General features: G+C 36.4%; 2 protein-coding genes and 1 pseudogene across 2 annotated transcripts; 2 read left to right on the top strand and 1 right to left on the bottom strand.

Annotated features, from left to right (window-relative positions):
* Nucleotides 1–1,294: 1,294 nt before the first annotated feature.
* LOC132938279 (uncharacterized) lies at nt 1,295–2,258 on the bottom strand (annotated as a pseudogene).
* A 1,708-nt stretch (nt 2,259–3,966) lies between these two features.
* On the top strand, nt 3,967–4,974 carry LOC132938808 (uncharacterized). The gene has a single exon (XM_061005818.1). It carries the CDS (start codon nt 3,967–3,969, stop codon nt 4,972–4,974), a length of 1,008 nt encoding a protein of 335 aa, XP_060861801.1.
* A 1,979-nt stretch (nt 4,975–6,953) lies between these two features.
* On the top strand, nt 6,954–8,576 carry LOC132938807 (ATP-dependent DNA helicase PIF1-like). The gene has a single exon (XM_061005817.1). The coding sequence runs from the start codon at nt 6,954–6,956 to the stop codon at nt 8,574–8,576; it is 1,623 nt and encodes a 540-aa protein (XP_060861800.1).
* The last annotated feature ends 7,027 nt before the right edge of the window (nt 8,577–15,603 follow it).

Below are 15,603 nucleotides of genomic sequence, written 5' to 3'. Positions count from 1 at the left end.
CGTGTACGCAGAAGTTCTCTGATGCGATTACAGGTAGTTATATAATTAATGTAATTATACAATGTTCACTTGAGGGGTCTTTGTGATCCCCAAGGGGTCTTTGTGATCCCCAAGAGGTCTATGTGATCCCCCAGGGGTCTATGTGACTCTGTGCGGAGAGAAAGTTTGACAGCCTCCACGTGGTCTCTCTGGATACGATTACACTCAACGGTGTATTCGTACTTATGTCAAACGTTTGGTTAAAATTTTTGAAAAAAAAATAACTAGGATACTTGGGCTTAGATTTTTGTATGTATGCAACCAGTTAATGTTATATACCATATCATAAAATATCATAAAATTGCCAATGGATTTGTTATTTAAAGATACACCTAATAATAGTCAAAATATCTGTTAATTTATTTACACTTACACTACCACAGCAATACCATATCTAATATATAAAATTCTCGTGTCACAGTTTTCGTTGCCATACTCCTCCGAAATGGCTTGACAGATTTTGATGAAATTTTTTGTGCATATTCAGTAGGTATGAGAATCGGCTAACATCTATTTTTCATACCCCTAAGTGATAAGGGTTGTCCAGAAAAAAATAAAAGAAGTGCTCAAACAGGGATTTTGATAATTTACTTCTTTTGGTAAGAAGAGTGTTACGGTTGAACTATTAATCAGCAAACAAATTTCAATTATTGTGTTATTAGAGTGTAAGTTAACGAAAAAAATTATTACATTAAATTTAGAGCATTGGTGTACGCTCATGTCTGAATCTAATTACATTTCAATTACTAACAACTTACATACCAGGTGTAGACGTGTAAGAATTACTGAGAACTTCACATATTCAAATAATGTGAAGCAGAGTTCAATAACCTTGCATATAAATGATGATTATATTACACTCTCGCATATAGATTTCTGCGGACTTAAACAACTTCAACATTGTGTCGACCTTTATATCGCAGAAAAACAGAAACGTCTACCGAGTTTTCAAGCAACATTCGATGCAGCTTACGAATTGATTAAAAACGATGTCCGTGGTTTGCCCATCAGTTGCCAGAGAAACGAATTCACAAACCAGTATATACAAAACTATGATTTTAATTATTATTCTCATTTACAAAACGATGACACTTCATTTTTGTATGAGATTTTACAATTTCATTTTAATGCAATGTCTGACATGATTTTACAGGACTTAATAGTATGATATAATACAAATTCATTTATATTTATGTATTGTTTTTTTTTTTTTTATTAAATAAAAAAATATTTTTATACTACATTTTTTTTTTCTTCATACAGCTAATTTATTCCTTATCGTACGACGTTCAGGGTCTTTCAAAATGACATCAAAGATAACCTGCATGGTCTCGTTCAAACTGTTATTTAGAGTCTGATCTTTTGACTTGTCCGATGTCGTCACCTTGACAGATGCCTCAGAGTGTCACCACCTGCAACATAAATTAATTATTCAATCAGCTAAGCAGTGAATAAAAACTAATGATTTTTTTTTTCCTCCAGCAATAGTTTTTTAATTAAAAAATAAACCAAAGTCTAGTCTTTACCTTTCATTTGTTGGAACATTGTGTATATTCGCACACTTGTAACGTGTTATCGTCCAGTAGTCTGTCAGCTTCTCGTCAGGATTAAATTGGCTTTTGATGGTAGCCAAACCATCTCCCTGACGAAAAGTGACAGAATTAAAAATTTCTTCATCAAATTCTTCCGCCCGCAATTCTTCCTCGAGAATTTCTCTGTATGATGAACTCTAAAAAAAAAAAACAAACAAATAAATTCATGCCATAATTCATAACATTAGAATATTAGATAAAGTATTAATATGATAAATTATCATTTATCTTACTGTTTTAATTTGTTTTTTTTTTTGTTCTTTTTGTCTATTGCTTTTTCAGCCCCACTTTTCAATGATGTTTTGGCCCGCTTCGAAGTAGAAGGCTTCATTTTTGAGTCCAGGGACTCAAATTAGTTCTATAAAACATAAACTAAGGTGAATAACTATAAATGTATGAGTGGCTTACAGCCGATCTCTAAAACAATATTGAGTAACGTTACAGTCACACTCTAATTATTATTTAATTTTAATATTAAGTTTAAAATAAAGTTATAATTAACCACGAATTTATTATAACCATAGCCTTGAGTAGTTTTTTGACTGACCTCCAATTTGCTTTAGTTATTAAAGTCATACAATTACTAACCTCTGATCCGGAATCGATGATCGAAGTTCTGTAAGACATCTTGAAGCTGAATTGTTAAAGATGATGAAGAAGTTCTAGTTGCCGAATGTTGACTGTAATATTGCTGTCAATACGCTAGCCTTATATACTGTAATGTTTCCACTACCATAGCAACTTTGAAATGTGGAATATTCATAGCAATGTTCATTAAACCAGCCAATGCCCTTAATTTGACCTCTTATTAATATTAGTTTTATTCCGCTAACGGTCTTATACGACCTCCTATCGATACTAGTTTTTATTCGGACAACGCCCAAAATTTGACCTAGCTATTTTTAAATGAATATTCCGGACAACGGTCAACACCAATACATACATTATATATTATAATTACTATTACTACAAAATAACTTAGTTGTTTTTAAAATTAATATTACATGAACAGGTCATACGATTTCTTTGAATAGAATGTAAGTTTTAAACGATAACTAGGAAAGTAGGAGATGATTCTCGACTATATAACGCAGCATTTGATAGTCAAACGATATCAGTCCAGCTTGTGTTCTCTACCAGTAACCACAAGCAGCAGTCATTCACCATCGAACATTGAAAATACTTCAATCCTACCAAGTTTACCAGTCCAGCGTCGACATCATCAACAGGCATTCGTCTCTAAACATTAGAAAATACTTTAATGTAAGTACCTATTTATTTCGTTATTTATATATTTTTAAAAAAAAATCATCTTATCGAATCTAAAACTCCACATCTTTACTAGTTTTTAAACGAAAAAATAATACACGATAGCAAAAAACATAACATAACATAAGCGTTTAGGTAAGTGGTTATAATGGACCGATATTCAATAGCTTAATCAGTAATTTTAATATTAAATGTACAAGGTTTTTATAATTAATTTTTTTTTTTTTTTTAAATGTAGAAGGTTGATTAATTAAAATATCTATGTTTATCATGTTGTATATTAAATGGTTAAAAAAATGTTAGAAAGTTGAAATAAGTTGAAAAAACAAGTGTATACAGTATGTATATGATTATAATTATATGAATAACATAATATAAAAACTTGATTATTATAATATATAAAATATAGACATATTAGCTTACATTAAATTATTCACTATGCTGACTGATATAATTATACGCAATGCTAGTTGATATAGGAACCAGTTTCTAATTATCAGATTTTTTTAACATATTTCTTTATTTTTTATAATATATCTAATATATAAAATTCTCGTGTCACAGTTTTCGTTTCCATACTCCTCCGAAATGGCTTGACAGATTTTGATGAAATTTTTTGTGCATATTCAGTAGGTATGAGAATCGGCTAACATCTATTTTTCATACCCCTAAGTGATAAGGGTTGTCCAGAAAAAAATAAAAGAAGTGCTCAAACAGGGATTTTGATAATTTACGGTAGAAATAATTGTTTATAAATGGTTGCTAAGGTATTGGTTATATATATATATAAAAAAAAAAAAAATAATAGATACAACATACAAAAATACATACAATCCTCAATTTTCACCCTTCTACGATCAACCCTTATTATTTAATAGCCATTTTAGTAATTTAATCATTTTTCCTTTTAATCTGCCCCTTCGCGTTTTATTGGCATTGCTCACCGTACAAAACATACATTATGTACAATTGTCAACGTTACTACACTTGATGCATAAACAATATGTATGGCAACGAAAACTGTGACACGAGAATTTTATATATTAGATGTTTTGTACAGTGAGCAATGCCAAGAAAACGCAAAGGGGCTGATTTGAGCCGCAATACAAGTAAAGCTCGAAAATTGCGAAATAACAGATCCGAAAGAACAGAAGAACAAATCCAGCAACAAAATACTGATGCACATGTCAGAATGGCGCAATTGCATCAAGAAGAGCCAGAAGATACACGAGCTGAACGCAATGAAATCAGAAGATTAGAACAACGACAATCACGCCGCTTCACAGTCAAAAGACGAAGAACAAATGATCAACAACGACAACAGGTACATCGAGCATTTATATCTGATTCATTCCCGCGTCTAGCATTCCAGTATGAGCCCGATATTGAATATTATGCTCATTCAAAAGTGGTAATTGGTGCTATGGACAAGGAATGTCCGCATTGTCATGCTCTGAAATTCAAAAATGAGCCAGCTGGGATGTGTTGCGCGTCAGGAAAAGTGCAACTACCTGAAATTGAAACACCACCTGAACCATTGATCGGCTTACTCATCGGCACGGATCCAGATTCTAACGAGTTTCTTAAGTCAATTCGAAGATTCAATTTATGCTTTCAAATGACATCGTTCGGAGCAACAGAAATAGTTCGAAATACTAATGCAAATGGTCAACAATTCAATTCTACATTCAAAATCAGAGGCCAAGTTTATCATAAAATGGGCTCACTGCTGCCAATGCCAAACGAACCACATCAATTCTTACAAATATACTTTATGGGCGGCGATGATTCCTTAAGCGCACTTGCCAATCGCGTGAATGTACGTTGTTATTATAATAACCTTGATTCACTTTATGCCAGGCGCATCGTCGGCGAGCTAGATGCTCTTTTGAACGAGCACAACGAGTTGTTGAAAATATTCAAATCACATATGCACCAATTACAGAGCGATAATCACGCTATCGTCATTAAGCCTGATAAGACACCAGCTGGAGAGCATTTTCGTAGATTCAATGCACCCGTTGTTGATGATGTTGCTGGAATCATGGTTGGCGATTGTACAGCTGCACGATAAATTGTGATTCGTAGAAGAAATAATAATTTTCAGTTCATTGCTGACGCACATCGTTCATATGACGCTCTCCAATATCCGCTAATATTTTGGAAGGGACAAGACGGATATTGCATAAACATAAAACAACGAGATCCCGTATCAGGTACTTCATTGATTATTAATTTGATCATTAATCATTTAACAAAACAATTAAATTATTGAACGTAATAAATTTAAATTAATTTTTATGAACAAATAATACAGGAGTTGAAACAAACAAGAACGTTAGCTCAAAAGAATATTATGCGTACCGATTAATGATTAGACGTGGCCTGGACAACGTCATTTTACGATGTCGTGAGCTTTGTCAACAATTCATGGTCGACATGTACGCGAAGATTGAGAGCGAACGACTACGATACTTACGATATAATCAACAAAAGCTGCGCGTGGAAGAGTACATTCATTTGCGAGACGCTATCAACAACAACGCCGACGTCGCCGAAATTGGTAACCATGTCATTTTACCATCATCGTACGTAGGCAGTCCACGTCATTTGCAAGAATATATACAGGATGCTCTGACTTACGTGCGCGAATATGGACGACCATGTTTATTTTTCACGTTCACATGTAATCCAAAATGGCCAGAGATTACATCTTTGCGACTGCCTGGCCAAAATGCAATACATCGCCATGACATTACAGCACGTGTGTTCAGACAAAAGTTGAAGTCTTTAATAAGTTTCATTACTAAATCACATGTATTTGGTCCCACACGTTGCAGGATGTATTCGGTTGAGTGGCAAAAGCGAGGATTACCTCATGCACACATTTTGGTTTGGTTCATCGACAAAATCCGTCCTGAAGAAATCGATAGTATCATTTCTGCGGAAATTCCAGATCCATCCACCGACCAACTGCTGTTTGATATTGTTACAACAAACATGATTCATGGTCCATGTGGTACTCTTAATAGTTCATCGCCTTGCATGGCTGATGGAAAATGTACTAAAAATTTCCCTAAAGATTTTACCAATGATACGGTCCCAAATGTCGACAGATACCCAATATATCGTCGAAGAAATCAAGAAAATGGCGGACAGTCATTTATTAAAAATATCATCAACACAGACATTGATATTGACAATCGTTGGGTGGTGCCATATTCGCCTCTGCTGAGCAAGACATATAATGCTCATATTAATGTTGAGTTCTGCAGTTCTGTGAAGAGCATCAAATACATTTGCAAGTATGTCCATAAAGGCAGTGATATGGCGGTGTTTAGAGTGGAAAATATTAATGTGAATGCTCCTCCAGTGAATAAAAACGATGAAATAACGCTCTACCAAATTGGTCGGTACATCAGCTCCAATGAAGCTGCTTGGCGTATCTTTGGTTTTCCAATTCATGAACGGGATCCAGCAGTTGTTAAGTTAGCCATCCATCTTGAAAACGGTCAGCGTGTATTTTTCACGAACGAGACAGCGATTGATCGTGCAATAAATCCACCTTAAACTACACTCACTGCATTTTTTGAATTGTGTAATCGTGCGGATGATTTTGGTGCCTTTGCACGAACATTACTATATTCACAAGTACCACGCTATTTCACATGTACTCAAACAAACACATGGATGCCCCGCAAGCAAGGTTCACCAGTTGCTGCATGTCTCAATTTATTTAAATCAAACGCCTTGGGGCGATTATTTACAGTCAATCTAAGACACACGGAGTGCTTTTATCTTCGACTGTTGTTGGTTAATGTTACTAAACTGGCCCATTATCATTTCAAGATATACGTTAAGTGAATGGGCAACAATATCCAACGTATAAAGATGCATGCCTTGCACTCGGTTTGCTTGAAGACGACAACCAGTGAGAATGCATGCTTGCTGAAGCTGCATTGAACTGTACAGCAATACAAACTATTTGCTATAGTGTTGACTACATGTTTCCCAGCCCGAGCACAGATATTATGGGAAAATCACAAGGATTCAATGACTGATGATATATTGCATCAACATCGTATACGGTGCCACGATCTAACCATAACATTCAGCGACGAAATGTACAATGAAGCATTGATTGCTATTGAGGATCTTTGCATTGTCATTGCCAACTTACCACTTAGTAATTTCGGTATGAATTCGCCAAATCGAACTGCACCTGATTTAATGAATACTGAAATGAATCGTGAACTGCAGTACAGTACTGTAGAAATGGCAGCGATTGTTGCCCGCAATGTCCTACTAATGAATGAGGAACAAACAACCATTTATGATCGCATTATGCAAGCATTTTCAGCTGGACAAGGTGGATTCTTCTTTTTGGATGCACCGGGTGGAACTGGCAAAACATTCGTTATTTCGCTAATTCTTGCTGAAATACGATCAAATAATGGGATCGCATTGGCCGTTGCATCATCGGGCATTGCAGCAACTTTATTGGATGGAGGTAGAACAGCTCATTCAGTATTTAAGCTGCCACTAAATATTCAGAATAACCCTGACGCAGTATGCAACATTAAGAAACAATCGTCCATGGCCACTGTGCTAAAACGGTGTAAAATTATTATTTGGGATGAATGTACTATGGCACACAAACATTCACTTGAGGCGTTGAACAGGACATTGAAAGATATTAAAAACAGTGACAAACTATTTGGCGGAACTCTGTTGGTCCTTTCAGGTGATTTCAGACAAACACTTCCAGTCATTCCACGTTCGACATACGCTGATGAGATCAACGCTTGCTTAAAATCATCTCCATTGTGGCGTAATGTTGAAAAATTACAGCTAAAAATAAATATGCGCGTTCAAATGCTTCAAGATCCATCCGCTAAAATATTTTCAAAAAAACTCTTAGATATCGGTGATGGAAAAGTTGCTATAGATGAAACTGGAAACGTAAAATTACCGACCGATTTCTGCACAATCGCTGATTCGCAAGATACTCTCATTGAACAAATATTTCCCGATGTACACACACAGTACATAAATCATGAGTGGCTTGCAGAAAGAGCGATTTTAGCGGCAAAAAATGTAGACGTTGACAATATAAATCTGAAGATACAGATGTTGTTGCCAGAGAACTTGGTATCGTATAAATCTATTGATACGGTTTGCGACGACAGCGAAGCAGTAAACTTTCCCACAGAGTTTTTGAACTCACTGGATTTGCCAGGCATGCCACCGCATAATTTACAATTAAAGGTTGGATCTCCAATTATCATGCTTCGTAATTTGAACCCGCCCCGGTTGTGCAACGGTACGCGATTAGTCATTCAAAAATTAATGAAAAACGTGATCGAAGCCAGGATTTTAAATGGCAAGTTCAGAGGTGAGAATATACTCATACCACGGATTCCTATTATACCTACTAATGTGCCAATTCAATTCAAACGTATTCAGTTTCCGATTAGATTGGCATTTGCAATGACTATCAACAAATCCCAAGGTCAAACGATGTCTGTTTGTGGATTAGATTTGAGAACACCATGTTTTTCACACGGACAATTATACGTGGCATGCTCTCGAGTGGGTAAACCATACAGTTTGTTTATGTTAGCTAATGATGGACTAACAAAAAATATTGTTCAATCTATAGCATTAAGAGATTGATATTGTTTAATAGTGTTACTATCGTAATTGTTTAATTAATGATATATAATTTTACGGAATAAATTATAATAACTTAAAAATAATGTTTGCCTTTTGTTATTTTTATATTCCCTCATCGTTCACAGCGCTCCATGCTTATTTCACGCATATACCACATTCTTACATACATACAATATACACATTCTAACATAGATACATACTTCCAATAAGTAAGCTATTTTTAGTCTACACTAGAAATTACTAGGAAATTATTTATATGGCAAAACAACGTTTGCCGGGTCAGCTAGTATATTATATATATTAGTTCAAACTAATAGTATTATATTACTTAAATTGCAGAAAATAACTTGTGCGGTTACGCAATGTCACAATTCATGCCATACGGAGGATTTAAGTGGACGATATATCACCAATCGGGCGGATGTACGAGGTCGATATATTATATCCAAAAGAACTTCATGACAAGCATCATGATTTGCCATTCCTACCGAATAATAGTATTCCACCTGGTTCAAAAGTTAAAAAACTTATGGTGACCTTAGAATCAAAGAAAAACGATGTGATTCATTACCGGAACTTACAGCAGGCTATAGCCAACGGACTCGTTGTAGAAAAAGTAGAATATTTATTTTATTTATTTTATTTATTATATATTTTGTTTTATTGTAGGTCCACAGTTTAATCAGTCGGGCTAGCTTAAAAAGTACCTAGAATTAAACACTGAGATGCGGAAAAAAGCGAGGAACGACTTTGAAAAGGACTTTTTTAAGCTTTTAAACAACGCTGTTTTCGTTATATTTATATTTATTATATTTTTCAATTCTTTTACTGACATTTTTTACAACGTTAAAGGGAAGACTATGGAACATTTAGGACATATAATTAAAATGGAGCTTGTTTGTAGTGAAAAACGTATGCAAAAACTTATAAATCTTACAACATTCTGACGAAACTCTCAATGCTATATCATTAGAAAATAAAATTATCAAGTTTTTCAAGCCAATATATATAGATAAATATAATTAATATAACTAATTTACTATTATCAAACATATTTTAATATTTTTTTAATTTTCATCAGGTTTTGCAGTGTTGGAAATTTCTAAGACCGTCATGGATGATTATCATTATAACGTTATGCAGGCTCATTATAGGGATAAAATTGAGCTCATGTATACTGATACAGGTAAATGTTTTCAAACGATACTAATTTTCATATATTAATTTATATTGTAATTTTAGATTCACTGGTATACTATATTCAAACCGATGATTTTTACAAAGACCTGGAGAATAATTCCAATTTACTCCATCGAATGGATACATCAGACTTACCACAAGATCATCCATGTTACATTGCTGAGCGAAAGAAAATCCCAGGGTTGTTTTCCGATGAAACAAATTCAGAGGTTATGACGCATTTTTATGGGCTCAGAGCATAGTCTTATTCGCTGGCTTCGTGTTCTTGAAAAGCTGATGTTTTTTCTCTAATTTTCTCATCACTTTTCTTGAGAATTGCTTCGAAATCCGCGTAAATTACTATAGGATGACGTTGCGTTTTATCCCATGCAGTAAACTCGAGTATTGATCCTGGTTCGGGTATCTGAGGTAGTATGGGTTTGTGTTCCCCACATATAAATTTATGTTGTCAAAGTCCTGCAACTCCGTTTAATTTATATTTGTATTGTTGTTTATCGAATGATGTAAAGCACCGTTTGCAGAAAATTAACTGTTCATTATGTTTGTTTTTTTGTGAGCTAATGAGTCTTGAAAAATTAGAGATGTAACTATAGTGACTGTTATCATCCTGGTCTGGAATTAGTAAAAGATCAAAGTGATCGGGTTTTTCTTCTCAGAAATTTTGGCGGTTGAAATTGTTTATCGATACCGTAAACATTGACAGAGACGTTTGGATTATTTTTTTCAAAAATTTTAACCTGATGTAGTGGTGTTGGAAATGGTAGATTTGTAAAATTATATTTTTTTTGGTGTTTAAAATAATTATTACCAACACGATGTTTATTATTTCCTGTGACATGTTTTGCTAGGATTGCCCATTTGAAGCACTGTGAATCTGAGTTCTGCGGATTAATCACAGCTTTTTTATTTTCTATTGCGTCTGGTAGTTGCATGTACGATGATCCACCCAAAGGTGTATATTTATATATACCTAACATTAACCCATCTATACATTGCAATGTGAATCAACTACCCTTACCGACGTACTCATCTTGCTCTCGCATTAATTTAGCAAATGCCTCTTCAACAATTTCCTGTACTAAGAAAATCGCCTTAACTGAAATTTTAAAAGCACGGTTTTCCGACGAATATTCCACATTCGGTATATTATATGTTGCCTCAAGCTTTGAATTAAACTTGATTGGATTTTTATTCGCAAATAATTTTAGTAAATCGGCTAGTTCGGATTTAATCGAATCAAGAAAGTAGATATAGTTTTGAATATTGTTGGTATTTTTTACGTAATACCAGGTAATTGCATGGTTTGATGATGTAGAGATTTGTGTAAATCCTGAAGACTTTACGAGATTTAAGCGTAATTTTTTTACCCAAACAGCCGACGTTGTATTTGCACTGGAAACACGTTTGCCATTATCGAGCGTAGTGTATATATCTTTAAAAAAAAAAATTAATTAGCTTATAGCACGCTTATTAAAAAAAAAAAAAAATGCTAACCTTGAAAATCATAAAGTCCAAGATTCTCAACGATGTCTAGAACTTCCAAGTATTCATCGTCATTCACATTACTCCATAATTTGTCTATCGTGTTATCTCGTTCTGGTGATAAGTGATCATTTTGTCCGAGAAGATCAATAACGTCTAGAACCTCCCAGCATTCATTCACGTTACTCGTAAATTCGTCCCTCGCGTTATCTCGAATGGGTGATAAGCTGACATTTTGTTTATCTCGTGCAGTTGATAAACAATCTATTCGAACGAATGATGTACCAGGCTGTAAGTCTGGTACAAAAACGTGTGGCGTGATTTGTACTATACCCAGGGCTTGAAACCGGTTACCGGTTTTTATCAAAAACCGGTATTTTCCCGAAATTTTGGTTACCGTAATTATAAACCTATTTGTACTCCTGGTTATCGGTTACCGGTTACCGTGACAATTTTTCAGCTAACATAAAAGTTATGATAACGTAATATGTTTTATCCGGTTAAGAACCGATTACCGGTATTTATAAATACTGACTACCGTTACGTATGTACTATAATAATATTATGTTTAATTTATTTTAGCTACATAAATGATTATACGCTCGTAGCTACTAATGGTATACTAAATAATAACTTCTTAAAACTATTCTTAAAACATACTATTATATTATCTTTGTTTTTTTTCCCTAGTCTCAATTCTTGTAATAATAATTCAAATGATTGGTATTCTAAATTTCTATTTCCTACCTACCTATAACATAAATGACCGTTGGTTGGTAATAAGTAATGACGATACTCGATAGTCGATAGTCCTGGTCTCATTCATCGTATATTGTACTGGGACATCTAAAAATAGCTTGATTCCTATAACAATATGAATATTGTATTAAGTATACGGGTACAAAGGTGTAGTACAATATTTTTTTAGAAAACCAGTATTCAATCGGTTACCAGTAACCGACATTTTTTGGAAGCGGTTATCACTTAACGATAACCTGTAATTTTGAATCTAGTACCGGTAATTGGTTACCGCTAATAACAGGACCGGTATAAGACCGGTAACCGGTATCCAAAAAATTTTCGGTTACCGCGTCAGCGTTAACCGATTGAATTGATAACGGTTTCAAGCCCTGACTATACCTGATAAAAAAATTGAAATATAATAATAAATATTTAAAGTGGATACAAAAATACATACCATGGGCATTATTCAAATGTTTATTGAGGCTGGTCTTATAACTGAACGTAATGCGACACCTAATACACGGGATACGCTTGGCGTTGTGATTTTTTTCGTGTCTAGCCAGATTACATTTCACCGTGAATTCATAGTCGGCATTCGGTGAGCAATCAAATTTGACTTGTATACAAATTTCAAAAAACATTGCTCGCATTTAAAGATTTTAAAATAAATGAACAAGAAAATTTAAGGTGATGTGCTGAACTTACCAAACTTTTGTTCACCATCTCAGACCATAGCCACCAGCAAGAACGTTTCCACGGCCGATGCCTCCACTAGGTCCGGGAATAGACTGATGACCGTGGCGCGCCAGTCCACCACCGGCTCCCGTTCACAGTCGTCAGGCTTTTCCAAAAAACCACCGGCCATTCTCGTCAGGAACGCGGATGGCAAGAGTTATAAGGACACAATATTGGCAATAGGAAACTTCGGCCTGACTAGGGAGGAGATCGGTACTAGCGTCACCATGAAACAGACGAGGGAACGGTTGCCTCCTTTTGGAGCTTCCGAAAGAAGATAACTCAGTTTCAGCAGCCAAACAAATCGTCTCGGCCTTGTCGAAAAAACTAGGTGACTCCGTCGGCAAAGTATTACAGCTCGGCGTACAAGCGGAGGTCGAGGTGCTGGACATTGACGCTGACGCAACCGCGTCAGAAGTTCTGGAGGCACTCCGTAACGCCATCCCCGGACAGGATGATCCGTCAGCTAACATCGACCGGGACGTCGTCAGTGACATCAGGATATGGGGCACTTGATCCGGACAACAGATAGCCACGGCGAAATTGCCGATGCACATCACATAACCAGGGTCCCGATCGGGTGGACCATGTGCCGAGTACGTCCCAGGACGCTACCACCGGGAGAGGTGCTTCAGGTGCCAGGCGTTCGGCCACAACGTGAGGACTTGCAAAGCTGAGGACAGAACCGGCGCCTGCTGGAAATGCGGTACTACAGGCCACTCTATGATGGACTGCAAGGAGGTGGACGACCGCTGCATAGCGTGTAAGACCGCTGGACTACAGAGGGTCGCACACAAGCCGGGCTCGGGCGCGTGCGCTGCCAGAAAACAAGTGTGACAGTTGTGGTATTATTATTTTTTTTTATTATTGTTTTCTGTTTTAATCCTGATACTTGATCTGTAAGACTTGGGCATATCAGGTTGTTTGCCTAGATTAAGTATAGTTATAAATTATAATGATTGCCAATATCCAAGTGGTTAGGAAATAAGATAATTATATCTTGTACCTAATATAAATTATAATATACATACTTGTATTGTATCATCACTTGCGCATTACCATTATTGCACTCTAGTGTGAGCTAATTACTTATTATTATTGTACACTGAGACGGAGAGACGTCTCCACCAGTTCATTTATTGTTGTATTCTAAAAGTTTTTGATATTATATTATAGTGCTACATGCACCTGTTCTAAATACTACATACATACTACAAATACTACATATACAGTGTTCAGTGATATTCACTTCTATATATATATATATTAGGTCTATCGGTGTTACCTCAATCCCTATACTCTCGTCATCCGAATCGCTGGGCTGACCGTCGATCAATGCGCAATTCAAATTTAACACCATCCATTACATTTATCCACTCGGGCCACTTGTAACCAACTGTACAGCAGAGCGACATCCACTAACCCGCTTTTTTATTATTTGTGTCTGTCATCACTTTTTGGGGTAGTAAAAATGCTTTGATATTTTAGTATTTTACATCGGAATCTTTTCTGATACTTGGTAGGAACTAGTTGTTACCTACTTTGTGGGGTCAAGAGTATGAAGTATTACTATTTTTAAAATGCCATTGCGTACACTAACATGTTTAATATACGTAAAAGTCCAAAGTAATCTATGGTTATCTGTTAATTATTATACATTCACCTGACCAAAAATACCTAACATTACTATAATATTTTATTGATATATTTGATGCGTGACAAAAACATTGCTAGTACCTAGGTAGTTATTACTTTGCGTGAGCCCTCAAAGGGGCATGTTCAATGGAGCCCATTATTCTGTTTAAATAAATAAATATACAAACACACTCTAATACGTAAAAAAAGAAACAATATATTGTTTTTGTATAGATAATTTTATTGTGTATTCAACAAATGTAATTTTACAATATATTTATTATAGTTTGAGTACAATCAAAAGTTTAGATAATTAAACGGCTTAAAGTGGCCTATTTTTTTTTTATATTTTCATTATTTTATTATAATTATTTTTAATTTTTGAAATATAAACGGCTCAAAGTGGTCTTATAGGAAAAAAAACACCAGACAAGACACAATAAGCAGGGAGGAGTGGTACGCGATGGCGAGGTGCTTGCATAAAGTAATAAGGCTACTGGTTACCTCTATACGTTCCCGCGGCACATCCCGCAGGCGGACGAGTGTAGTCGCCAGCTCGTTTGCTCGCGGGTGACAACCATCATGACGGCTGGATAAGTCCCGACCGCGACGACCACGGGAGCGAAGAGACGAGATGACGGCGAGCGACTAGTGCGCGATGTTGTGCGCATCGACGATGTGAAGGTGCTGAAGAGGACTGATGCGTGACGACGGCGACGGTGACCTAAAACACTGAGCGAGCAAAGGGAGCTGTTGGTGCTACAGAATCGACGGCGACAGGAGACGTGACTCAACCGCGTCACCATCCGGTGGCCGTCCTGAAGTCACGCATCGTTGTACCCTGAAACGTTATCTGTTTCCACGAGTCCAGCGATGCTGACATCTATGACCCTAGCTCAGCTGCATCGCTCACCCGTTGTGTTTTGCAGTCTCCGCCTTTGCGAGTCACCTTCGTACACCTCGTCATGGTACCGTTGGAGCGGTATCGTTGCCCGTGCCAGTACAGCTAGCCACCGCTGTCGTCGTTGTCCATCGCTCCTGGTGTGACCGAAGCAGCCGGGCCCGCGCCGAGTCGTCAGCTAATGGTCTCGCGTGTCGGCAATCCACGAGCGCGTGACGCTGGCAACTGCGATATCGTCTTTCTGCGTGTGGCCGGAGAACGTATAGGGTGACTTACCACTGGACACCGTAAAGTGCTCTTTCACGTACTACTCCCCCGTCGCAGCCGTCT

This window comes from Metopolophium dirhodum, chromosome 2 (genome assembly GCF_019925205.1).
Source record: "Metopolophium dirhodum isolate CAU chromosome 2, ASM1992520v1, whole genome shotgun sequence".
Classification (NCBI taxonomy): Eukaryota; Metazoa; Arthropoda; class Insecta; order Hemiptera; family Aphididae; genus Metopolophium; species Metopolophium dirhodum.
The sequence above is the reverse complement of the archived record's forward strand: the minus strand, read 5'-3'. Positions and strand labels throughout refer to the sequence as shown.